Here is a 23,615-nt window from a genome sequence, read left to right as displayed (position 1 = left end):
GCCTAGGCGCCTCTTTTGCCCTTTTCGCCTCCTTGACCTACCTCCTGAAGAGAGGGACATGAAAGGGATTACGGGCATCTCATCTTTTTAATTTGTAAGCCTTCGGGCCTTAGCTGCATTTAAGACTTGTAATCCTCTCTTTCATGTTTTTCATCCTCTATGGACTGTACCTGAGTGGGATGTTTTTTAATGAAAAGGGGATGCTTGCCGGGTTACTTGTCTCGCGGGTTGAACCCATGCCAAGGAGCAAATCCTTGGTGTCCTTCGGACAGACGTTTCATCTCCCGGCAACAGGCCCTGCCGCCCTCCCACATCGCCCGACCTTTCTCACGCCTTTGACGGAGGCGGGAATGAGATGGGTGCGGCCTCCTCGTTTCATCCCTTTGCTGCCGCGACTACAACCAAACTTGGCCCCGGGAACGTGCTCCAGGGCCTAGAGTTGAGGGAGCACGGCAGTTTTCGGGAAGAAACGCGGTTTCGTATTCCCCAGTCCATAAGAGGGTGCATGATGAGGGATGAAAGACTTATCTGATATCGCAGCCCCCGGCAACTCTGGCTTGCCGTGGGTGTGTCTTGGCATTCGCAGCCCCCGGCAACACTGGCTTGCCGGGGCCCAGGTGCCGGCGCGCCCTTCTTCTCCTTTTCGTCCTCAAGCGGTCTGGCCAGGATATGCGAGCCCTGCGAATGAAGGAAAAGCAAAGGGACGGACACTCGACCTCTAAGCTAGGGGTTAGCCGCTGTTAGGCACTATCAACCCTAACCAAGGACGAGACTCGACCTAGCATGCATGCTATAACCCCGGGGTGGCAGCGCTTCATTTACTGGTGCTCAGGGTCTGCGCCTGGCTCTGTACAAAGGATTACATGCAACAGCGGCAAGACTTGTACAGAAAGGTGGTTGCCGGGCAGGGCCCGACAACCGCGCCTTACGGGTAAAACTTATGAAGATGCTCGATGTTCCAGGAGTTGCTCACTGGAAAGCCATCTTCGGTCTCAAGGCGGACAGCGCCAGGCCTAGTGACTCGTTTCACCCGGTAAGGGCCTTCCCACTTCGGCGTCAACTTGTTAGAATTCTTGGCCGACTGAACGCGCCGAAGAACAAGGTCGCCTTCCTCGAGACTTCTGGCATTAACTTTGCGGCTATGGTAGCGACGCAAAGCTTGCTCGTAGCGAGCAGCTCGCACAGCAGCCTGAAGACGATCTTCCTCAAGGAGCAGCGCGTCATCTTGCCGCAGCCGCTCTTGCTCAAGCTCATCGTAAGCGAGCACTCGAGGTGACCCGTATACGAGTTCCGTGGGGGTAACTGCCTCTGCTCCATAGACTAGAGCAAAGGGTGTCTGTCCAGTGGCTCGATTTGGCGTCGTTCTGATCGACCAAAGAACCACCGGTAGCTCCTCGATCTAGTTTCTTCCACACTTGTGCAGCCTGACGAAAGTTCTGGTCTTGAGCCCGCGCAGCACCTCAGCGTTTGCCCTCTCCGCTTGACCGTTGCTTCTCGGGTGAGCAACAGAAGCGAAGCAGACCTTGGCGCCGAGATCTTGGACGTACTGCATGAAGGCGTGGCTCATGAATTGTGTACCGTTGTCGGTGATTATCCTGTTAGGGATCCCGAAGCGGCAAACAATTGACCTGAAGAACTTGACGGCTGACTGTGCAGTCACCTTCCTCACTGGTTCCACTTCCGGCCACTTTGTGAACTTGTCGATTGCGACGTACAAGTACTCAAAGACCCCGACAGCTCAGGGAAAGGGGCCGAGGATGTCGAGCCCCCAGACCGAAAATGGCCAGGATAAAGGGATCGTCTGGAGAGCTTGAGCTGGCTGGTGTATCTGCTTGGAATGGAACTGGCACGCTTCACACTTGGTTACTTGTGCAGTTGCATCCTGGAGGGCTGCTGGCCAGAAGAAACCTTGCCGGAATGCTTTGCCGACAAGTGCTCTTGCGCCGATGTGGTGACCACATATGCCTCCGTGTATCTCTGCCAACAGCTTTTGTCCGTCTTCCCGGGGGATACACCTCAATTTCACACCGTTGAGTCTTCTTCTGTACAGTGTCTTGTCGACGAACTGGTACATACTTGACTGCCGGGCTACTCTTTCGGCTTCTTCTGACTCTTCGGGAAGTTCTCCTGTCTGAAGGAAACGGACAATCTGCTGCGCCCATGTTGGAGCCTGTGGCTCGACAACAAGGACTAAAGGAAAATCTGCGGCTGCGGGAACGTCCGCTTCTACGGCGAGAACCTGGATCTCTGCCGGAGCTTGACGTTCCCCGGCAAGCTTGCCGGAGCAAAACTTGTCGGGAGCTTCTGCTACAACGGAACAAACCCTAGGGCTTGCCGGAGCATTTTGCTCCTCAGCACTCTTAGTGTTGATCTTGGAGATTGCCGCGGGGATATCCACTTCTACGGCGAGAAGCTGTGTCTCTGCCGGAGCGTGACGTTCCGCGACAAGCTCGCCGGGAGCTTCTGCTTCAACGGAACAAGCCCTAGGGCTTGCCGGAGCGGACTGCTCCTCAGCGCCTCCGGTGTTGATCTTGGGGACCTTCTGGGCGGCGGCTTCGGGAAGCTCTGCCGGCAGGTAGTCACCAGGAATCAACTTCCTCTTCTTGCTCTGTCCAGATGATGGTCTTACGGACGGCTGAGTTAGCTTGAGCACGAAGGTCCCTGGTTCCACAGGTAACTTAAGTGCGGCACACTTTGACAGGCCATCTGCAATGGCGTTCTGAGCTCTTGGAACATGCTCCATTTGCAGGCCGTCAAAGCGCTCTTCTAGCTTTCTCACTTCGTCGACGTAAGCTTCCATCAACGGACTCTGATAATTCTTGTTTACTTGGCGGACGACAAGCTGTGAGTCACCCCTGACAATGAGCTTCTTGATCCCAAGGTCTGCCGCGATCCTGAGACCGGCAAGCAATCCCTCATACTCTGCAGTATTGTTTGTTGCTTGCTCCTTGGGAAAGTGCATCTGGACTATGTACTTGAGGTGCTCTCTGGTGGGTGCGATAAGCAGCACACCAGCGCCGGCGCCTTGCAGCGAAAAGGCACCATCAAAGTACATCAGCCACTCTTTGCTTGCTTCCTTGTCGGGGACGCTCGTCTCTGGAATTTCTTCATCTGGTGTTGGCGTCCACTCTGCTATAAATTCCGCCAATGCTCTTCTCTGGATAGTTGAAGTGCTTTCAAACTTGAGACCAAAGCTTGACAGTTCCAGTGCCCACTCAACAATCCTGCCTGTCGCTTCTGGATTCTGCAGTATCCTCTTCAGCGGAAAGCGAGTGACAACTGTGATCTCATGTGCTTGGAAGTAATGGCGCAGCTTTCTCGAGGCCATGAGAAGGCCGAAAAGCAATTTCTGCACACCAGAGTACCTTGACCAAGCCCCCTGCAGTTGGGAACTGACAAAGTAAACTGGGCGCTGCACCATTCTCTTCCGTGTCTCCCCGTGCATCTGCGCAGATCCATCTTTGTCGGGACCAGAGCTTGTCGGGAAGCCCCCTGCTCGTCGCTGGATGCGCTTGCCGCGGTTGCTGGCTCATCATCTGCCTCCCTCTCTGCTACTAGCGCAGCACTAACCACTTGATTGGTTGCCGCTATGTACAGCAGCAATTTCTCTTGTGGCTTAGGTGCGACAAGTATTGGAGGGGAGGACCGGTATCTCTTCAGGTCTTGCAGCGCAGCCTCCGCTTCCGGAGTCCATTTCATTGGACCTGCCTTTTTCAATAATTTGAAAAATGGCCGGGCGCGCTTAGCAGACCGAGAGATAAACCTGCTGAGAGCAGCCACGCAACCGGCAAGTTTCTGTACATCCTTGACGCGCTTTGGTGCTTCAATCTGCTCGATGGCCTTGATCTTGTCGGGATTGGCTTCAATTCCCCGCTGAGACACGAAGAACCCGAGAAGCTTGCCGGAGGGAACTCCAAACACACACTTCTCTGGGTTGAGCTTGAGGCTGATCTTGCGCAGATTTGCAAAGGTCTCGTCTAAATCTTGAATCAGGGTTGCTCTGTCCTTGCTCTTGACCACTATATCATCCATGTAGGCTTCCACATTTCTGTGTATTTGTGGCTCGAGAGCAATATGGACTACTCTTGCAAATGTCGAACCAGCATTTTTTAATCCGAAAGGCATCCATACGAAACAGTACGTGCCACATGGAGTAATAAATGCGGTCTTCTCCTCATCCTCTTCTGCCATGAAGATCTGATGATATCCTGAGTATGCATCAAGAAACGAAAGCAAATCACATCCTGCTGTGGAGTCAACAATCTGGTCAATGCGTGGCAAAGGGAATGGGTCTTTGGGACAAGCTTTGTTAACATCAGTAAAATCGATACAAAGCCTCCATTTCCGTTTGCCTTGCGCACGACTACAGGATTGGCCAACCACGTGGGATGGAGCACTCCTCTGACGAGGCCTGCTGCTTCCAGTTTCTTGATCTCTTCTGCAATGAATTCTTGGCGCTCCACCGCCTGCTTCCTGACCCTCTGCTTGACGGGCCGCGCATGGGGACAAACGGCAAGGTGGTGCTCAATCACTTTCCTGGGAACACCGGGGATGTCAGACAGCTGCCATGCAAACACGTCGACATTCACCCGCAGGAAAGCAACGAGCGCGCTTTCCTATTTAGGGTCAAGCGTGGCACTGATGGTGAAGGTACCACCAGTGCCGTCCTCCTTGGCGGATACCCTCTTCGTCTCAGGCGGAGCTGCCATCGTCTTCTCGCGCTTGCCGGTGGAGCTCGATGGTGCGTCCTCGACGGCAGCGCAGCACTCTGAAGAGGTGCGCTTGCCAGAGCGGGCATCAGAGTTCTTGCCGGACTTGGCCTTGCCGGTGGAGCTTGATGGCGCGTCCTCGACGGCAGCGCAGCACTCCGAAGAGGCGCGCTTGCCGGAGTGGGCACCAGAACTCTTGCCGGACTTGGTCTTCTTCCCCCCGGGAGCTTCAGCGGCAAGTGGATTGCGATCTGCCGTGGCTGCTGCTTCCCGGTAGATCTTGTCGGCACAGATAAGAGCATCCTTCTTGTCGCCAGGGACAGAAATGACGCTTATCGGGCCTGGCATCTTCAGCACGTTATATGCATAGTGAGAGGCCGCCATGAACTTGGCGAGTGCTGGACGGCCAAGTATCCCATTGTAAGGCAATGGAATATCAGCAATGTCGAATGTGACCCTCTCAGTCCTGAAGTTCAGCTCGCCGCCAAATGTTACCGGCAGCGTGACCTTCCCCTTCGGCTTGTTCCTTCCCGGATTGATTCCTTGGAACGTGCCGGTCTCTTCGAGCTCGCTGTCAGGGATCTGGAGTTTTCGGAGTACAGCGGAGGAGATCAGGTTTAAGCCGGCCCCGCCATCAACTAGCATCTTGGTGACTTTGAGGTTGCGGATAGTTGGTGAAACCAACATCGGCAGACACCCGACCGCAGTTGTGCGATCAGGGTGGTCCTCAATGTCAAAGATGATAGGCGTGCTGGACCACTTCAGAAGCTTGCGCGATTCGATGGGTGGTTCCGCTGCATTGACTTCCCGCACCCACTGTTTGAGTTGGCGGTGCGAGGTATGCAGAGAAGCACCACCGTCAACGCACAAGACCTCTGTGGCTTTCTGAAACTCCTGCTCACTGGTCTCAACGTCATCCATGTCTTCATCGTCATCGTCGTCTTCATCCTTGTCGCGACCGCGGGGAGGTCTGTCTCCTTGCCGCTGCTTGGCCTTGCCGCGGCGTTCTTCCTAGCCGGTGCACTTCTCGCCAGATTTCTCGGCACCCCCTTGGGCTCTCTCCTTGTCGCGCCGCTCGTACTCAGCTTTCTGTTGCTGGACGAGCTGCTCGACCTTCTTGCAGCTCTGGAGGTCATGGCCCTTGGTGCGGTGAATCTTGCAGTATTGCTTGCCGGAGCTGCCCTGCTTGTCGGCGACTGCCACAGCCTGACAGTTGGTGCACGCGGCAACTTCCTTGCCGGGGCAACCAACTGTAGCCTTCTTGGCGCCACCTTCGTCGTCGGACTGCTCAACGACTAGCACCTCTTTGTTCTGCTTCTTCCTGTTCCGCCGCCGGTTTTTCCTTGCCGGGGCAGCATCTTCACTGTCAGACCCTTCCGCTCCGGTCTTCTCTCCGGGGAGTCTCCTCCCCTCCTCAGCTCGTGCACACTTGTCGGCCAGGGCATATAGCTCGCTGACGTCTCTGATCCTGCACATCGCCATCTCCTCCCGCATCCTGCGGTTACGCACGTTCTGGTGGAACGCGCTGATGACCGCGGCGGGGTGGACGTCTGGGATGTTGTACTGTACACGGCTGAACCTCTGAATGTACTTGCGCAGAGGTTCTCCTTCCTTCTGGACGAGCAAATGAAGATCACTCTCTTGGCCATGAGGTTTGTGGCCGTCTGTAAAGGCGCCGACAAACTGATGGCATAGATCAGCCCAGGAGGATATGGAGTTGTCCGGCAAGTGCATGAGCCAGGACCTGACGTTGGGCTTAAGCACCAGCGGGAAGTAGTTGGCAAGGATCTTGTCGTCCCGTCCCCCAGCAGCCTGCACCGCTATGGTGTAGATGCTGAGGAACTCCGACGGATGCAACTTGCCGTCGTACTTCTCTGGTACGTCTGGCTTGAAATTCTTCGTACTGGGCCACTGGACTTGCCGCAGCTCACGAGTGAACGCAGGGCAACCTACCGCGTACGGCAAGCCACCTGGTTCCCCTAGCGCATGCATGTCAACAGAGGGCCCAGCGCGCTGGTCAGATTGACGCCGCGCTTCTCTCCGGCGCTCGATGCGAGTACGAGCGTCTTCTTGCTGTCGTTCTTGAAGAACTTGGCGCTGATCGCGACGAACTCGCGGATCTAACGACGCGGTGGAGTCGCTGTCGAGGCGGATCCGGCGAGTCGGCGATCTTGGCCTTCGGGGTGGAGAGTGCACAGTGGTTGCACCCCCACCAGTCTTGTCGTCTCTGGCTCGCGCCTGGCTGGCTCGCAGTGGCCTAAACGTGCTCGGCTGCCGCGGAGTGTCGCCGTTGGCGAAGCCGATGAGACTCTGGATAGTGGCCCTCCAGTCGTCGATCTTGTCCGGCGCTGGGGGTTAGTCGAGGAGCAGCTGAGCTCGCGCCAAAGCTTCGGCTGCGGTGGCGGGCGGCGGTAGCGAACGGTGCGAGGAGCGGGATATGCTCGGACTTCTAACCACGTTAGAAGGAGCAGTATCCCGTCCAGGCGACCGTGTGTCGCTCGCGCCGGCTTGTTGACGTGCATGGTGGTCTTGAGCGCTCCGAGATCCACCAGCTCGATCTTGGTCTAGCGAGCGCATGGCACCGTGAGTACCATGACGCTGCCGGTCCCGCGCCTCCTGAGATGGGCGCGGTGCATGCACGGACGCCGAGGTCTTGGAGTGCGCCCGGTCGTTGTGGGAGCCGGCTACGCCGCCGATGGGCAGCGCAGCCTTGTCCTTGGACCTGGCAGCACCGCGAGCTCGCTCGTCGACGCGTGCCCTTCCGCCGGCGCCTGCCTCACCAACCGTTTGCTCCGGCGGTGGCTGGCTCGGCGCGGACGGAGCAGCTGCCTCCGAAACTTTCTTCTTCGGCGGCAGGTTGATGAAGATGATGAAGATCTAGCTCGCGAGAACGCCAGATCTGAAGACGACGAAGATCTAGCCCGCGAGGACGCCGGATCTGGTTCACACAACTTCGACGCCCCCTACCTGGCGCGCCGGAGATGCCGGGGTTTCTGATCCGCGGACACCTATGGGACCGGCGGACCGGGTCCCTTTTGGTTCGGCGGGGGGAGGAGGTCGCGCAAAGAGCAGATCGAGACAAAGCACGCGGGTGGTTGGTCGTGCGAAGGGCAAATCGAGGCGAAGCACGCGAGCGATTTACCCAGGTTCGGGCCGCATGGATGCGTAAAACCCTACTCCTGCTTTGTGGTTTGGTATTGATTTCTAGCTCGGGAGTGCGGAGTGCTACAGTACTCTCCAGCTGCTAGCGAGACCGAGCGTGTGTGTCTGGAATGGCCGTCCTCCCGAAGGCTCTCAAAATGGCCGACCCCCCTCTACGTTGCACACGGGCCTCCTTTTATACTCAAGGGGTTACCGACATAGAGCAACGGGGGCCAAGGGCAAAAATGGAAAGGGTGCCGCGGATAGGCACAACTAGGTGCTGTAGTAGGCATAGCTACCCGCTACAGTGTTATCATACCTAACCCTGACGGCAGGGGACAAGGGCATTAAATGCCCGTCTGTGTCGCCTAAACAGTACCGAGAGGGACCGCTAGGGACGCCACCGTTTGCCACGATGGTTATCTCGTCAGCGCCTGCTCGCCACCTCGCACCCCTAGCTGCGTGACCTCCTACCACGTGTGCTTGGGAGGGGCCCCCAGAGCGACACGTGGTGGTTGTGCTGGAGCGCGGGCTCGGAGAGGCGGTTTGCCGCGGCAAGCGCCTTGCCGCGGTTGTTGTCTTGTCGCGTCCGGGAGCTTGTCGCTCACTGGGCCTCGCCGGGGCGCGTAGCGCGCCGCGGCAAGTTTTCTTGGTATGCCTGGGTTGGCCTTCCCGGCAAGCTCCTCTTGCCGGGGTCTCGGGGTGCTTCTGATAGTCTTCCCGGCAAGCTCCTCTTGCCGGGGTCTTGTTTCCTTCCCGGCCAGCTCCTTGCCGGGGCCTTGGTTTGAGTACTTTGTTCTTGAATGGCTCCAAAGGAACCTCGGAGGATCTTGGCGGTCACCCGGCAAGCCTTGCGCGGGATGCTGCGACTGTCCGTGCACAAGTTCGGGATACTAGGGTACCCCTACTCTAGTACACCGACAACGTAGTGTAAATCATTGACCATAGCAAGCACGTGATCACCGGTGCGCATGGTGGGCTTCTTCCGGTGATCTGCCTCGCCTTTGAAATGCTTGCCTTTCTTTTGACATTGATGGTTGGTCGGCAGAAATCGACGATGGCCCAGGTACACATTCTTCCTGCATTTGTCCAGGTATATACTTTCAGTGTCATCTAAACAGTGCGTGCATGCGTGGTATCCTTTGTTTGTCTGTCCTGAAAGGTTACTGAGAGCGAGCCAATCGTTCATGGTCACGAACAGCAACGCCTTAAGGTTAAATTCCTCTTGTCTGTGCTCATCCCACGTACGTACACCGTTTCCATTCCACAGCTGTAAAAGTTCTTCAACTAATGGCCTTAGGTACACATCAATTTCGTTGCCGGGTTGCTTAGGGCCTTGGATGAGAACTGGCATCATAATGAACTTCCGCTTCATGCACATCCAAGGAGGAAGGTTATACATACATAGAGTCACGGGCCAGGTGCTGTGATTGCTGCTCTGCTCCCCAAAGGATTAATGCCATCCGCGCTTAAAGCAAACCATACATTCCTTGGGTCCTTTGCAAACTCATCCCAGTACTTTCTCTCGATTTTTCTCCACTGCGACCCGGCAGCGGGTGCTCTCAACTTCCCATCTTTCTTTCGGTTCTCACTATGCCATCGCATCAACTTGGCATGCTCTTCGTTTCTGAACAGATGTTTCAACCGTGGTATTATAGGAGCATACCACATCACCTTCGCAGGAACTCTCTTCCTGAGGGGCTCGCCGTCAACATCACCAGGGTCATCTCGTCTGTATACCGCAACGCACCGCATACCGGGCATGCGTTCAGATCCTTGTATGCACCGCGGTAGAGGATGCAGTCATTAGGGCATGCATGTATCTTCTCCACCTCCAATCCTAGAGGGCATACGACCTTCTTTGCTGCGTATGTACTGTCGGGCAATTCGTTATCCTTTGGAAGCTTCTTCTTCAATATTTTCAGTAGCTTCTCAAATCCTTTGTCAGCCACAGCATTCTCTGCCTTCCACTGCAGCAATTCCAGTACGGTACCGAGCTTTGTGTTGCCATCTTCGCAATTGGGGTATAACCCTTTTTTGTGATCCTCTAACATGCGATCGAACTTCAGCTTCTCCTTTTGACTAATGAATTGCGCCCTTGCATCGACAATGACCCGGCGGAGATCATCATCATCGGGCACATCGTCTGGTTCCTCTTGATCTTCAGCAGCTTCACCCGTGGCAGCATCATTGGGCACATCGTCTGGTTCCTCTTGATCTTCACCAGCTCCCCCCGTTGCAGCATCACCGTATTCAGGGGGCACATAGTTGTCATCATACTCTTCTTCTTCGCCGTCTTCCATCATAACCCCTATTTCTCCGTGCCTCGTCCAAATATTATAGTGTGGCATGAAACCCTTGTAAAGCAGGTGGGAGTGAAGGATTTTCCGGTTAGAGTAAGACCTCGTATTCCCACATTCAGTGCATGGACAACACATAAAACCATTCTACTTGTTTGCCTCAGCCGCATCGAGAAACTCATGCACGCCCTTAATGTACTCGCGGGTGTGTCTGTCACCATACATCCATTGCCGGTTCATCTGCGTGGATTATATATAATTAAGTGTCCAAATTAATAGAAGTTCATCATCACATTAAAACCAAAGTGCATACATAGTTCTCATCTAATAACATATAGCTCTCTAGAGCATCTAATTAATTAAACCATACATTGAAACTATGTAAAACATTTCAATGCGAAAACAAATGCGATCATAATCGCAACCAAGGTAACAATTGATCCAACGGCATAATGATACCAAGCCTCGGTATGAATGGCATATTTTCTAATCTTTCTAATCTTCAAGCGCATTGCATCCATCTTGATCTTGTGATCATCGACGACATCCGCAACATGCAACTCCAATATCATCTTCTCCTCCTCAATTTTTTTTATTTTTTCCTTCAACAGATTGTTTTCTTCTTCAACTAAATTTAACCTCTCGACAATATGGTCGGTTGGCATTTCTGATTCACATACATCCTAGATGAATAAAATCTATGTCACGTTGGTCGGCATAATTTTCATAAACAATAAATGAACCAATAGTTATAAAGATAATATACATACCAAATCTGAATCATACACAGGACGAGGGCCGACGGGGGTGGATAACAAAACCATCGCACTATATAAGACGCAATAGTAAATGTAAGAAAATGATACAAGTATCTATCTAAACATACAAGTAAGAATATTTTTCCTTTCAGAAAGAAGATAAGAACAAGAGGCTCACCACGGTGGTGTCGGTGATGAGATCGGCGCGGGTGATCGACGGCGGTGAAGACGGGGACGGGGCGTGACGGACCGCTAAATCTAGACAAATCTCGAGGAAAATGGAGCTTGGAGGTCGAGCTTCGAGAGGAGAAAGCTTAAGTAGTGTGGCTCGGGCATTCCATCGAACACCTCATGTGCATAGGAGGTGAGCTAGAGCACCACAAACCCCTCCCCTCGCCGGCTTGAGAAAAATAGAGCACTGGAGTGCTCTGCTCGTGGGCGAGGGTATATATAGGCACCTCATTGGTCCCGGTTGATGACATGAACCGGGACTAAAGGGGAGCCTTTGGTCCCGGTTCAAGCCACCAACCGGGACCAATGGTGGTGGGCCAGGAGCGAGGCCCATTGATCCCGGTTCGTCCCACCAACCGGGACCAAAAGGTCCAGACGAACCGGGACCAATGGCCCACGTGGCCCGGCCGGCCCCCTGGGCTCACGAAAGACTGAACCGGGACTAATGGGCTGAGCCGGCCTGGACCATAGCCCTATTTTCTACTAGTGATCCGATCATCACGTGGTGTCTCAGCACGAAGAACTTTCGCAACGGTGCATACTCAGGGAGAACACTTATACCTTGATAATTTAGTGAGAGATTATCTTATAAAGCTACCGCCGAACTAAGAAAAATAAGATGTATAGAAGATAAACATCACATGCAATCATAATATGTGACATGATATGGCCATCATCATCTTGTGCCTTTGATCTCAATCTCCAAAGCATCGTCATGATCTCCATCGTCACCGACATGACACCATGATCTCCATCATCTTGATCTATATCAATGTGTCATCACATGGTTGTCTCGCCAACAATTGCTCTTGCAACTATTGCTATCGCATAGCGATAAAGTAAATCAATTATTTGGCGCTTGCATCTTATGCAATAGAGAGATAACCATAAGGCTTTTGCCTGTTGCCGATAACTTCAGCAAAACATGATCATCTCATACAACAAGTTATATCTCATCACGTCTTGAACATATCACATCACAACATGCCCTGCAAAAACAAGTTAGACGTCCTCTACTTTGTTGTTGCAATTTTTACGTGGCTGCTACGGGCTGAGCAAGAACTGTTCTTACCTACGCATCAAAACCACAACGATAGTTTGTCAAGTTGGTGCTCTTTTAACCTTCGCAAGGACCGGGCGTAGCCACACTCGGTTCAACTAAAGTTGGAGAAACTGACACCCGCCAGCCACCTGTGTGCAAAGCACGTCGTTAGAACCAGTCTCGCGTAAGCGTACGTGTAATGTCGGTCCGGGCCGCTTCATCCAACAATACCGCCGAACCAAAGTATGACATGCTGGTAAGCAGTATGACTTATATCGCCCACAACTCACTTGTGTTCTACTCGTGCATAACATCAACGCATAAAACCTAGGCTCGGATGCCACTGTTGGGGAACGTAGTAATTTCAAAAAAATTCCTACGCACACGCAAGATCATGGTGATGCATAGGAACGAGAGGGGAGAGTGTTGTCTACGTACCCTCGTGGACCGGAAGCAGAAGCGTTAGCACAACGCGGTTGATGTAGTCATATGTCTTCACGGCCCGATCGATCAAGCACCGAAACTACGGCACCTCCGAGTTCTAGCACACGTTCAGCTCGATGACGATCCCCGGACTCCGATCCAGCAGAATGTCAGGGAAGAGTTCCGCCAGCATGACAGCGTGGTGACGATCTTGATGTTCTACCATCGCAGGGCTTCACCTAAGCACCGCTACAATATTATCGAGGATTATGGTGAAGGAGGGCACCGCACACGGCTAATAGATCTCAAGGATCAATTGTTGTCTAGAGGTGCCCCCTGCCCCCGTATATAAAGGAGCAATGGGGACGGGCGGCCGGCCAGGAGGAGGCGCGCCAGGGAGGAGTCCAACTCCTACCGGGAGTAGGACTCCCTCCTTTCCTTGTCCAACTAGGAGAGGGGGAAGGAAGGGAGAGAGGGGAGAAAGGAAAGGGGGGGTGCAGCCCCTGCCTCCTTGTCCAATTCGGACTAGAGGGGGAGGGGCGCGCAGCCTGCCCTGGCCGCCCCTCCTCTGCTCCACTTTGGGACCATGAGGCCCATTAACCCCCGGGGGGGTTTCGGTAACCCCCGGTACTCTGTTTTATATCCGATAACTCCCGGAACCATTCCTGTGCCCGAATATAGTCGTCCAATATATCAATATTTATGTCTCGACTATTTCGAGACTCCTCGTTATGTCCGTTATCACATCCGGGACTCCGAACAACCTTCGGTACATCAAAATATATAAACTCATAATGAAACTGTCATCGTAACATTAAGCGTGCGGACCCTACGGGTTCGAGAACAATGTAGACATGACCGAGACATGTCTCCGGTCAATAACCAATAGCGGAACCTGGATGCTCACATTGGATCCTACATATTCTACGAAGATCTTTTATTGGTCAGACCGCATAACAACATACGTTGTTCCCTTTGTCATTGGTATGTTACTTGCCCGAGATTTGATCGTCGGTATCTCATTAGCTAGTTCAATCTCATTACCGCAAGTCTCTTTACTCGTTCCGTAATACATCATCCCGCAACTAACTTACTAGTTGCAATTCTTGCAAGGATTATGTGATGTGCATTACCGAGAGGGCCCAGAGATACCTCTCCGACAATCAGAGTGACAAATCCTGATCTCGAAATACGCCAACCCAGCAAGTACCTTCGGAGACACCTGTAGAGCACCTTTATAATCACCCAGTTACGTTGTGACGTTTGGTAGCACACAAAGTGTTCCTCCAGTAAACGGGAGTTGCATAATCTCATAGTCATAGGAACATGTATAAGTCATGAAGAAAGCAATAGCAACAAACTAAACGATCAAGTGCTAAGCTAACGAAATGGGTCAAGTCAATCACATCATTCTCCTAATGATGTGATCCCGTTAATCAAATGACAACTCATGTCTATGGTTAGGAAACATAACCATCTTTGATCAACGAGCTAGTCAAGTAGAGGCATACTAGTGACACTCTGTTTGTCTATGTATTCACACATGTATTATGTTTCCGGTTAATACAATTCTAGCATGAATAATAAACATTTATCATGATATAAGGAAATAAATAATAACTTTAGTATTGCCTTTAGGGCATATTTCCTTCAGATTGTACATCTAGTTGAGCGACAACAAGCTCCAGAGGAGATCTCTTCAGGGAGATACGATAGTTCCATCATCCTCGAAAGATTGGCAAGTACATTTTGGTCTTCTAGCTGGGCAACTAATATCGAAAACAACTTGCGGCCACAACTATTAGAAAAGGACTCACGGACTTCGGCGGGGATAAGTAGAAGGATGTGAAGCATGTAGTGCTAGCAAAAGCCATCGATGGAGGTGGTGTAGAGATCTTTGGAGGAGTTACTCGCCTGATTGTATGGAAAGCACCACCGCCATCAAGATATCTAGTTGTATTCAGTTCTCTAGCGGTAGGCTTTTGTTGGTGCTTTTAGAGAGCTCTTTCATGTTTGCACAAATTTTACAACCAGCGCGGTGAATATATCAACAATTTTATTTGTCGGATTCACATATTCTTTACCAGCCGGATTCCCTTAGGCTTCGCATATTCTATATCAACATGATTCTAAAATTTAGGGAAAGCACACAGAAATAGTACTCCCTCCGGTCCTTTTTAGTCTGCATATAAGTTTTGTCCAAAGTCAAAACATCTCTACTTTGACCAAACTTATAAGAAAAATATCAACATTCACAATGTCAAATCAACATTTTTAGATTTATTATGAAACGTAGTTTCATAGTATATATTTGGTATTGGAGATGTTGATACTTTTTAATATAAATTTGGTCAAACTTTGTGAAGTTTGACTTGACAGAAATCTAATACACAAAGTAAAAAGGACAGGAGAGAGTACAGGATAACATGCATGAGATAGTGATGAGCATTTGTATTTTTCTCTCGAGCTATAGATTGAATTTGTTTTCTATGGAGTTTATGATAGTATAATATTATTGTCATAAAACATTGGAATGTGGATTTTGTACTATGGAGGGCGCATGTTCCTAGTATTACAATTTTCAATACTGAGTTGAAGAGTTTCAAAAGGTCAAAAAATATAGTGTGTAAATATTACAGTGTGTCGTGTGCCAAGCAAATGTATTTGGATTTCCACTAAACTTCAAAATGAACTTGATTCGTTAGGTGGATTTCCACTAAACTTCAAAATGAACCTGATTCGTTAGGATGAAAGACTAAATTTATTTTATTTTATGGATGTGTGCAAAATCTTCTTGTCTTTGACAAGGGAGCATCTGCCGTGCATAGTTGGATTGTTTTGTGATTTTCTATTCACAACCAATATTTTTTAAACACATTGTCTAGAGCCTGCAGATTGTAGCTTGGAGGCAGTCTCGCCAGTTCCTTGGAACTAGTACTCCCCCGTGTTTATTTACTCTGAATTGTAGTTTTGTATGAAGTCAAACTTTATAAACTTTGAGGCAGTTTCTAGAAAATATATTAAAATATATAATACCAAATCGATATTATTATAATCATCATTCCATATATTTTTCACGACATATAGTTTTTTTATTGTGTAAAATGTACATATTGTTTTCTCCGAACTTGATCTGACAATTTAAGGTTTGACCTCAGTCAAAGCTAATATATGTGTAAATTAAAATGGAGGGAGTATTAGGAGGCAACTTCCTTCAAGATGCACACATGTTTCTCGTACATGAAATTTGGATGCTCATTTGCCCTTAATTCATAGAGTGTAGGTTGTTGTATAACAATAACAATAAAAGATCTACATCTAGTATAGCGACAAACTATGTCTGAATGTACGGACCTTTTAAACATGCTATTTACATAACAAACCATGTTGACATCACTGACACTAACCAAAAGCAAACGGTACTGGCGAGAAAAGGCCCATTTGAACGCCCTTCCTCTGCCTAATTAGAAATGGTTATTGCTGAAACTACAGATAATGAAATAAGTTTACAGATCATTAGAATTAGGTCATCACTTCAATATAAAGAAAAAATATCACCCTCTCCACCAAAAATAACAATAACAATAAAAGATCTACATCCAGTATACCGACAAACTATGTCTGAATGTACTGACCTTTTAAACATGCAATTTATAGAACAAACCATGTTGACATCACTGACACTAACCAAAAGCCAATGTTACTGGACGAGAAAAGGGCCATTTGAACGCCCTTCCTCGGTCTAATTAGAAATGGTGATTGCTGAAACTACATATAATGAAATAAGTTTGCAGATCATTATAATTAGGTCATCACTTCAATATAAAGAAAAAATATCACGCTCTCCTCCGAAAATATTAAATTTTTGCTTATTTTGCTTATTTTGCCCCCGTCGATTATTTTATCTATTATAGACCCCATCGGTTTATATAATGACAAAATAATTGTTGTAGATTTGCAAAAAAATAAGAACAAATCTTACATGTCAATTATGACATCGAGTATTTGCTTGCAAACTTGGTAACAAAAAATATGAAAGTTTGTGATCTATGTGGAGAGAAAAGTGGACAAGTTACTTACTTTTTGCACCAGGCATACATGATCATATCTTATGCAAACAAAATACATTCATAGACTTTGCACCACAACCTATATGCATGAATTTAACAAAACTGTTGAATTTTTAATGTGTTTGCTCGTAGAAAATGGATCACGTGGGGTGGGGGTGGGGAGGTACCGCTGCTAAAGTATTCTAGTTTATGGGTAAACTGAGATTAAAAAACTAGGTGGAAACCGAAGCAATAGTTTAGGAGAACATTGTTTTTAATAATCTAGGAAAGCACTGCATTGTAGCATCCAAAACAAATAGCAAGCACCAGCTGCTTCCACAATATTGTAAATAAGTGCCAAACACGGGCATTACAATGCATAATATATATTCGAGGCATGCTGACACACCACTTTCAGACCAACCGAAACACTGTTGGGACCCATCTCTAGAAAGTGAGGAAGATCAACATGTCTCTAATGAAGCGTTGTTGCTCTTGAATTGCTGGAAATGTAAAATCATGTCGACGTCGGACCAAAAACAACGAAGATCAGTAGAAGGGCGCCTGTTGAGGTGGCCCACAGACGCCCTTCCTTGGCTGGCGGAGGTAACTAGTCCCTCCAATTGGCTGAGAGTTGCTAGGGCCTGGCAGATGGCCGCCGTCTTCTTCTTCTTCGGTAGAGTCTGAGTCTGAGTATTCCCACTTGCATTCCGGATCAAGAATGAATGTCAAGTTGGGATCAGACACGATTCCTTCAAGCTGACATCAACGGGGAAACATAAATTTACATGAGTAAAGTATATAGACTAGCTAGTTAGTAGATGTATGTAGGCTGCATGTCTTAACAATCAGATGTCTTAACAATCAGCTAGTTAGTAGATGTATATAGGCTGCATTTGTATACTTTGCTAGCAGATGGAACTCATGTTAGTAACAAAAATGTCAAATAAAGAACATTCATATCATACTCCAAAGATTAGATTTCACGTGTTTGGATCCAAATATGTTTTGCTCACTGGGATATGATATTAGGAGGTAGTTCCTCTGCAGAGGATTATGCACCACTTAAGTCGATCGGTCGGAACATGTAAAGATATTTGATGAACTGGTTGACAAGCATTTTGGTGATTTCAACCATGCTAGCATCATGGCCGGGTGTAATCTAATCTAGCTTTCCATATCGATCCTATACATTGGCATGGCGCCCGCTTAGTGAATGCACAGAAATGTTATGAAATCTTGCACGAGAAATGTTAGGTGCGCGTGTGTACCTTGCAGCCGAGGGAGCAGAAGCGGAAGATTTCGTCGACGAGTTTCCGGCCGCACATCAGGCATGCACCGGCGGGGCTGAAGCACATGATGGCATGCTGCGGCGCCTGCAGCCTCGGGTTGAGGTACATCACCCTCTCGTGGTTGACCATGTATGGCTGCACCAGGGACATGTCCGCAACCTCCTCCAGCTCCGCCACCCAGATCACCATGCTGTTCTTGTATGACGACCGCCGTATCTGCAATAATATCTATCAATCTATAATGCCGCCGCTGCCATTGGTACGCACGTGATGCACTTGTATATGTTAAGTACCTGGAGGACTTGGTGGTCATGGTGGCCGGAGAGGCACATGGGGCAGCAGACGGCGTTCTCCTCACCGGCACAGCTAAGGCAGTAGTGGTTGCAATCATTCTTGGCCAGTCTGGGGTGCGTGGCACAGGGCTGGAAGAACCTCACGCCGAGCAGCGGCCCCAGCCATGATGGAGCGCCGCCCAACTTCATGCCCGACGATGACGACATTGCTCTCTCTATGTATACCAAGCAGACAAACGTAATGCATATGTGAGCTTCACATGATGCCGCAAAAATGCCAAGAACAGCTTATGTTCTAGCTAGGATCATAGGCAATACTAGTGATTGATGTGTATCTATGGACTGTTGTTCCCGGACGGAGGCGTCGTTCCGGTGGAGGTAGCGGCCGGCGGAGTAATTTTGATTTCTATAGATCTACGAAATGGAAGTGATGAGATTTTCTTTATGTATAATTGTTGGGAGGGAGAGGGGAGACATGGAAATGGAAAGAAACCCATGCAGGGTTTCCAGTGCGTACAAGGCCAGTTCGAAACAAGACTTGCTTGCATGCGTTTCTTTCCATGTATAGCCTTAGACACAAAAGGAATCTTGACATGTTTTGCTGCTATGTTTTCATAGCTATTGGGAGTGTGCCAGATCGGTGTGGGACCCAATCCAGGTAGTGGCTTGGATGGGACACCCGGCTTTAGATGTTAGGCTTTGGTGCGATATTTGTTTGATATTAAGCCCGAACATTCGGCACACCCTGGGGATAGGAGTAGCAACGGTGTTGCCAACATGGTCGTTTTAGGCTTATTGATGTATCAACTTGTATGGTCTTTGTGAATAATTAATAATATGGATGCATGCATCGTCCAGATGCAGAGGCCAGGGGTACATCCTCCTTTTCTAAAAAAATAGCTATTCGGGCATGAGTGCAAAAAATTAATCATCTAAAAATATCTAATTTCCTAGTGGAAAAATAACAACAAAAATCGAGTTGCCAAATACTCGCCATTGGCTCGCGTGTCTTGTTAGTTAGTTATCGTAGGTCACCAATGAGAATGGTTCTTCTACAAAGTTTAAACGTTTAGGTATCAATGGTCGATAACCAGGGTCAAGGGGCCTCTTGCTACCGGCCATCAGTTTCTACTCCATAACACACGAGAAAAATAAAATGATTTGTCTCTATCATCATGGAGGTTCGTGATGGCCATGTAGGCATAGAGTATAGATTTGTAGAGTGGTAAGGAGGCCATGACACAGTGGTGGATGCAAGAGGGAAATTATTCAATGATAAAGATGCAGCGGCGGACATATGTTTAGGTGACGAGATCACCCGTGCTGGCCATAGGTTTGTTCAATACAAGATTACTATCACCAAAGGACGCCATAATAACATAGATCGCAAGGGAGCAGCCCTTGTGATGGACATGCTGGTAGATGGACAATGCATATAAGGCATGACAGGGATGATACACAGTGCATATGCAAATCATGGTTGAGCTAGGATGAATGGTGAGTGTATGTAATGGTGACAGATAAAGCATAAACCTTTTTTTCATTTTGTCAGCCGGTGCGTTTGATATGTGGTATGGGGTGTTTGTCGTGACCTTTTATTGGCGGGCTTCCATGAGGCAATGCATGGGATGAGGGTGGTCGCGCGGAGAGGGGGATATATGATGGAGTTTTCGCAAAGTGCAACACTATATGATGGTACAAAATATGGCTAACACTCGGAAGTGTGACATTGCCTATGACTGGTGGACCGCCTTCCTTTATTTGAGTAGTCATGTTCGATACACAGTAGCTCTACCATATTTATATTGTATTATATTTTGCACAAATTACCACCTATACACGTAAAGAAAGGTTCATAAGCAAAATTTAGAAGTACAATAAGACGAGATTGGCAAGGCGGCGAGTGGCGTAAGACAACACTTCATGATAACATAAGTTCGTACATTGGTAGGGTTTAGGGGAGAAGCTACAGCCTGAAAAATCTAGGTTGTAACCCGATATCTTGGCCCCAAAATATACTGTCATCTTTAGAAATGTTGAAAATTAATCTGATATGTGATGAAATAATGTGGGGAATTTAGATGGGAAGACCCAACCATGACCATGGATAATTATTAGTTCCCTCCCTGGTGAGATACCATGGCATGCACAAATCTTTAATGTTTTGTCCGTGCTTAGGTTAGTGAATATCTCGGGATGAATATTGAGCACATACAACTTTTTTCTTCCCGATAAGCTATGCTCTGCGAGTATGATTGCTTGTATCTGCATTGGTAATTCCCTGAAGAGGAGGGGATGATGTAGCACGGCAACGGTAAGTATTTCCCTTAATTATGAAACCAAGGTTATCAATCCAGTAGGAGAACCAAGCAACACTATCTAAATAACACCTGCACACAAACAACAATTACTGGCAACCCAACACGTAAGAGGCGTTGTCAATCCCTCCTCTGTATTGACATAGATTAAATTGTATTAGATTAGATAGATAGATCAAACTAAATAAATAAAAAGTGCAGCAATAAATTTTTTGATTTAATATGATAGGAAATAGACCCGATGTGGCACCCCGGCTCAGAGTGACCGGTTTACCCTGCATTGCCAGCCCAGAGACCATGTCTTCTCGTAACACACAACATCTTGGTACAAAAAAACAACCGCTTTATTGATGCTAGCGGATCAGGGTTTATATTACAACAGATGTCGAGGCCGAGCAGCACGCACGGTGTGGCTGAACAATATGTACATTATTTAGTGAACATAAAGGGGCCCTCGATCATAACAACTACGCAGCAGCGGAACAACATCGTAGCGAGAACTCCATAGCACAGGGACACCGATGTGGACACGATCTAGACTCGAGCAGCGCTCCTTTCCAATGCGACTTTCCTAAAATCTGGCATGACATGCCAGGTTAGTACATTGAATGTACTTGCAAGCTCACAACAGGCATAATCATAATGAGAAACATTATCATGATATTTAACCAATTAATAATGCAGTAATGTTCCAACATGTTGTGCTCATGCTCTTGGGATAAACATCCCTCGGGACCGACTTACCAACCGTGATCGTTCTCGGATCACAAACAAACAACCATCGTGGTCTTGAACAGAGTAACTTGTGTTCCTTACGGCGATCACCACCAAACCACCATCGTGGTCTTGTCCAGAGTAACTCGTGGCCCATACGATGATCACAACCACGACCCATATTGGGCCTTGAACATCTCGATGGCCTTCCCGCCATCATCATCAGTGCAAAGTTCATAACTTAGTGTGCAAGTTTATTAAACGTTGACTCATGGTGGGACCTACTACGAGGCGTCCGTAACCGTGGACTCGGCTATCGATAGATTACACACTCTGCATAGGTAGCACACTGTACCCACACCACGGAACCCATGGCCTCGCACTCCCATTCGGGTGGACCAACGGCATTCCGACAAAACCCTTCCATTGGCATGACACTCTCCCGGCCACTCTGACCCAATCTCCAACGGGCTAGTCCTGGGTGGCCCCATGTCTACCAAAGACACACCGAACACCATCGTGGCCAAAACAATCCCACTCGGGGACTCGGTACCATAATCTCAACAACGGGCACACAAGGTTATGCCTGCTTACCGGGCCAGGGTAAGCATGCCCATAACCACTACTAGGGAAAAGCCTAGCGGCAGCGCGGGTTTTAGGCCTATCAGTAGCGCGGGGCGATGCGCTACTGATAAGGCGCTACAGCTAACGTATAGCAGTAGCGTGCCTCTGCCCACGCTACTGCTAAATCGACTTAGTGGTAGCGACTTCCCAGAGGAGCGCTACTGGTAATTAGTAGTAGCGCTTCTCCCTGCCCGCGCTGCTACTATTATTTCATATTTTATTTCTTTTTTATTTCATGTTGTATTCGTACACCTTTACACAAGTTTTCATACAACAGGAATTTAGAAATTGTTTTTACATCATAATGAGTTATTACATCACGGGGTGAAAGAACCGTGCACTAGTTTCAAGTGGATGGACATCCACTTGAAACTAATCCGCGGTTCTTTCACCCAATGATATAATAAATATCATCATCATCATATCATTAACAACTTATCATCATAATACATCATTGTCATATAACACCTCGTCAAGATCATCGTTTTCATCAATGAGACATCACATAGCAAATTGGTCACTAGTCGTAATCACAAGTACTCCTCATCATCAACTCTAACACATTGTATCACATAATAAACATATTGTACCTCATAGGACCTACTACATTCTCTTAGGACCTACTATATTCTCTAAGGTAAAATAGCAAAAAACAAGATAGCCCCTGACTCTCCATTATGGAGAATGGAGATTATCCTTTCTCCAATTCTTGCCTTTCGCTTAATGTTACTTCCAAGAACCTCCTTGCAAATGTCCAAACATTTTTTCCATTCTTTGATTAGCATGTGTTCACCAGTTTTAGAAATCTGATATGCACATGTGAGCTCCTTAGATTGACCTGGTTGTATGTTCAGAACTACAAGGCGACCATTCTGATACATCAGATGAGGCACACAATCCATCGGAATTTTCTGTTGAAATACGTAGTAATAACTTCGTAGTTAGCAATGATGTACTAGTTTTAGAAGTATGCAAAAGATGCACGGATGTCGTAATAGTAAAAAATCTTACCAGGGTATCTCCATAGAAGTTACCGTGGTTCAACACATGCACTAGTGGCACATATTCACCATAATTTGGAGGAGTTCGATAATAGGTATTATAATTCTCAAGATAAGTACAATAAGCAATCAGTTAACTTTTCTCCTTATAAGTTAATTCGGAGCCATCAGTGTAGTGGGTTTTGTCTACCATCTTCTGCACATTCTTTGAAGATTCAAAACAAGTTGTCAATGGAAGTAAGCTGTCAACTATTTTGAAATAAACAATATAAATTAGTTAATAACTATGTTTGAGAAACTCACATTGCGGTAGAATCGGAAGCGTATCAACAAGGACCCAAATGTCCATATTGTCTTGCTCGATGTCAGGATCACCAAGATCCATTGTGACAATCATACCCTCATAAAAACCTTACATTTTGCAAAGTGCTTCCCAATTTTGGCAACCAAAATGGGTTACGCTCTGAGAATTGTACAGATTTACTTCAAAATCGATATCATGATGGGTCCTTAGGTGTATTTTCTTTGTTTGAAAATTTTCATGGTCTTCAAAACCCATCCTCTCCAAGACATAGCGTCTTGCATGGCATGGGATAAGCTAGTCGAATTGTAAAAGATGAAAATTAGACGTTGAAATCGTTGAAGTCATGCTTAATTACGAAAAAAACACTTGTCGTTGTTGCGTACCATTTCAACATCGAAGGTCTCCTCGAGCTTAAT

The 23,615-nt window shown here is 48.2% G+C and overlaps 1 protein-coding gene across 1 annotated transcript; it reads right to left on the bottom strand.

The window, feature by feature from the left end:
* Nucleotides 1–17,202: 17,202 nt before the first annotated feature.
* LOC147987017 (protein RGF1 INDUCIBLE TRANSCRIPTION FACTOR 1-like) lies at nt 17,203–18,445 on the bottom strand. The gene is made up of 3 exons (XM_087542238.1): nt 18,239–18,445; nt 17,925–18,161; nt 17,203–17,412 (listed from the first exon to the last, which is right to left on the bottom strand). The coding sequence occupies exons 1-3, from the start codon at nt 18,443–18,445 to the stop codon at nt 17,203–17,205; spliced, it is 654 nt and encodes a 217-aa protein (XP_087398364.1).
* Between the last annotated feature and the right edge of the window lie 5,170 nt (nt 18,446–23,615).

Source organism: Triticum urartu, chromosome 2A, assembly GCF_056163025.1.
Source record: "Triticum urartu cultivar PI428250 chromosome 2A, HENAU_Tu73, whole genome shotgun sequence".
In the NCBI taxonomy this organism is placed as follows: Eukaryota; Viridiplantae; Streptophyta; class Magnoliopsida; order Poales; family Poaceae; genus Triticum; species Triticum urartu.
This window is presented reverse-complemented; position numbering and strand designations above follow the sequence as displayed.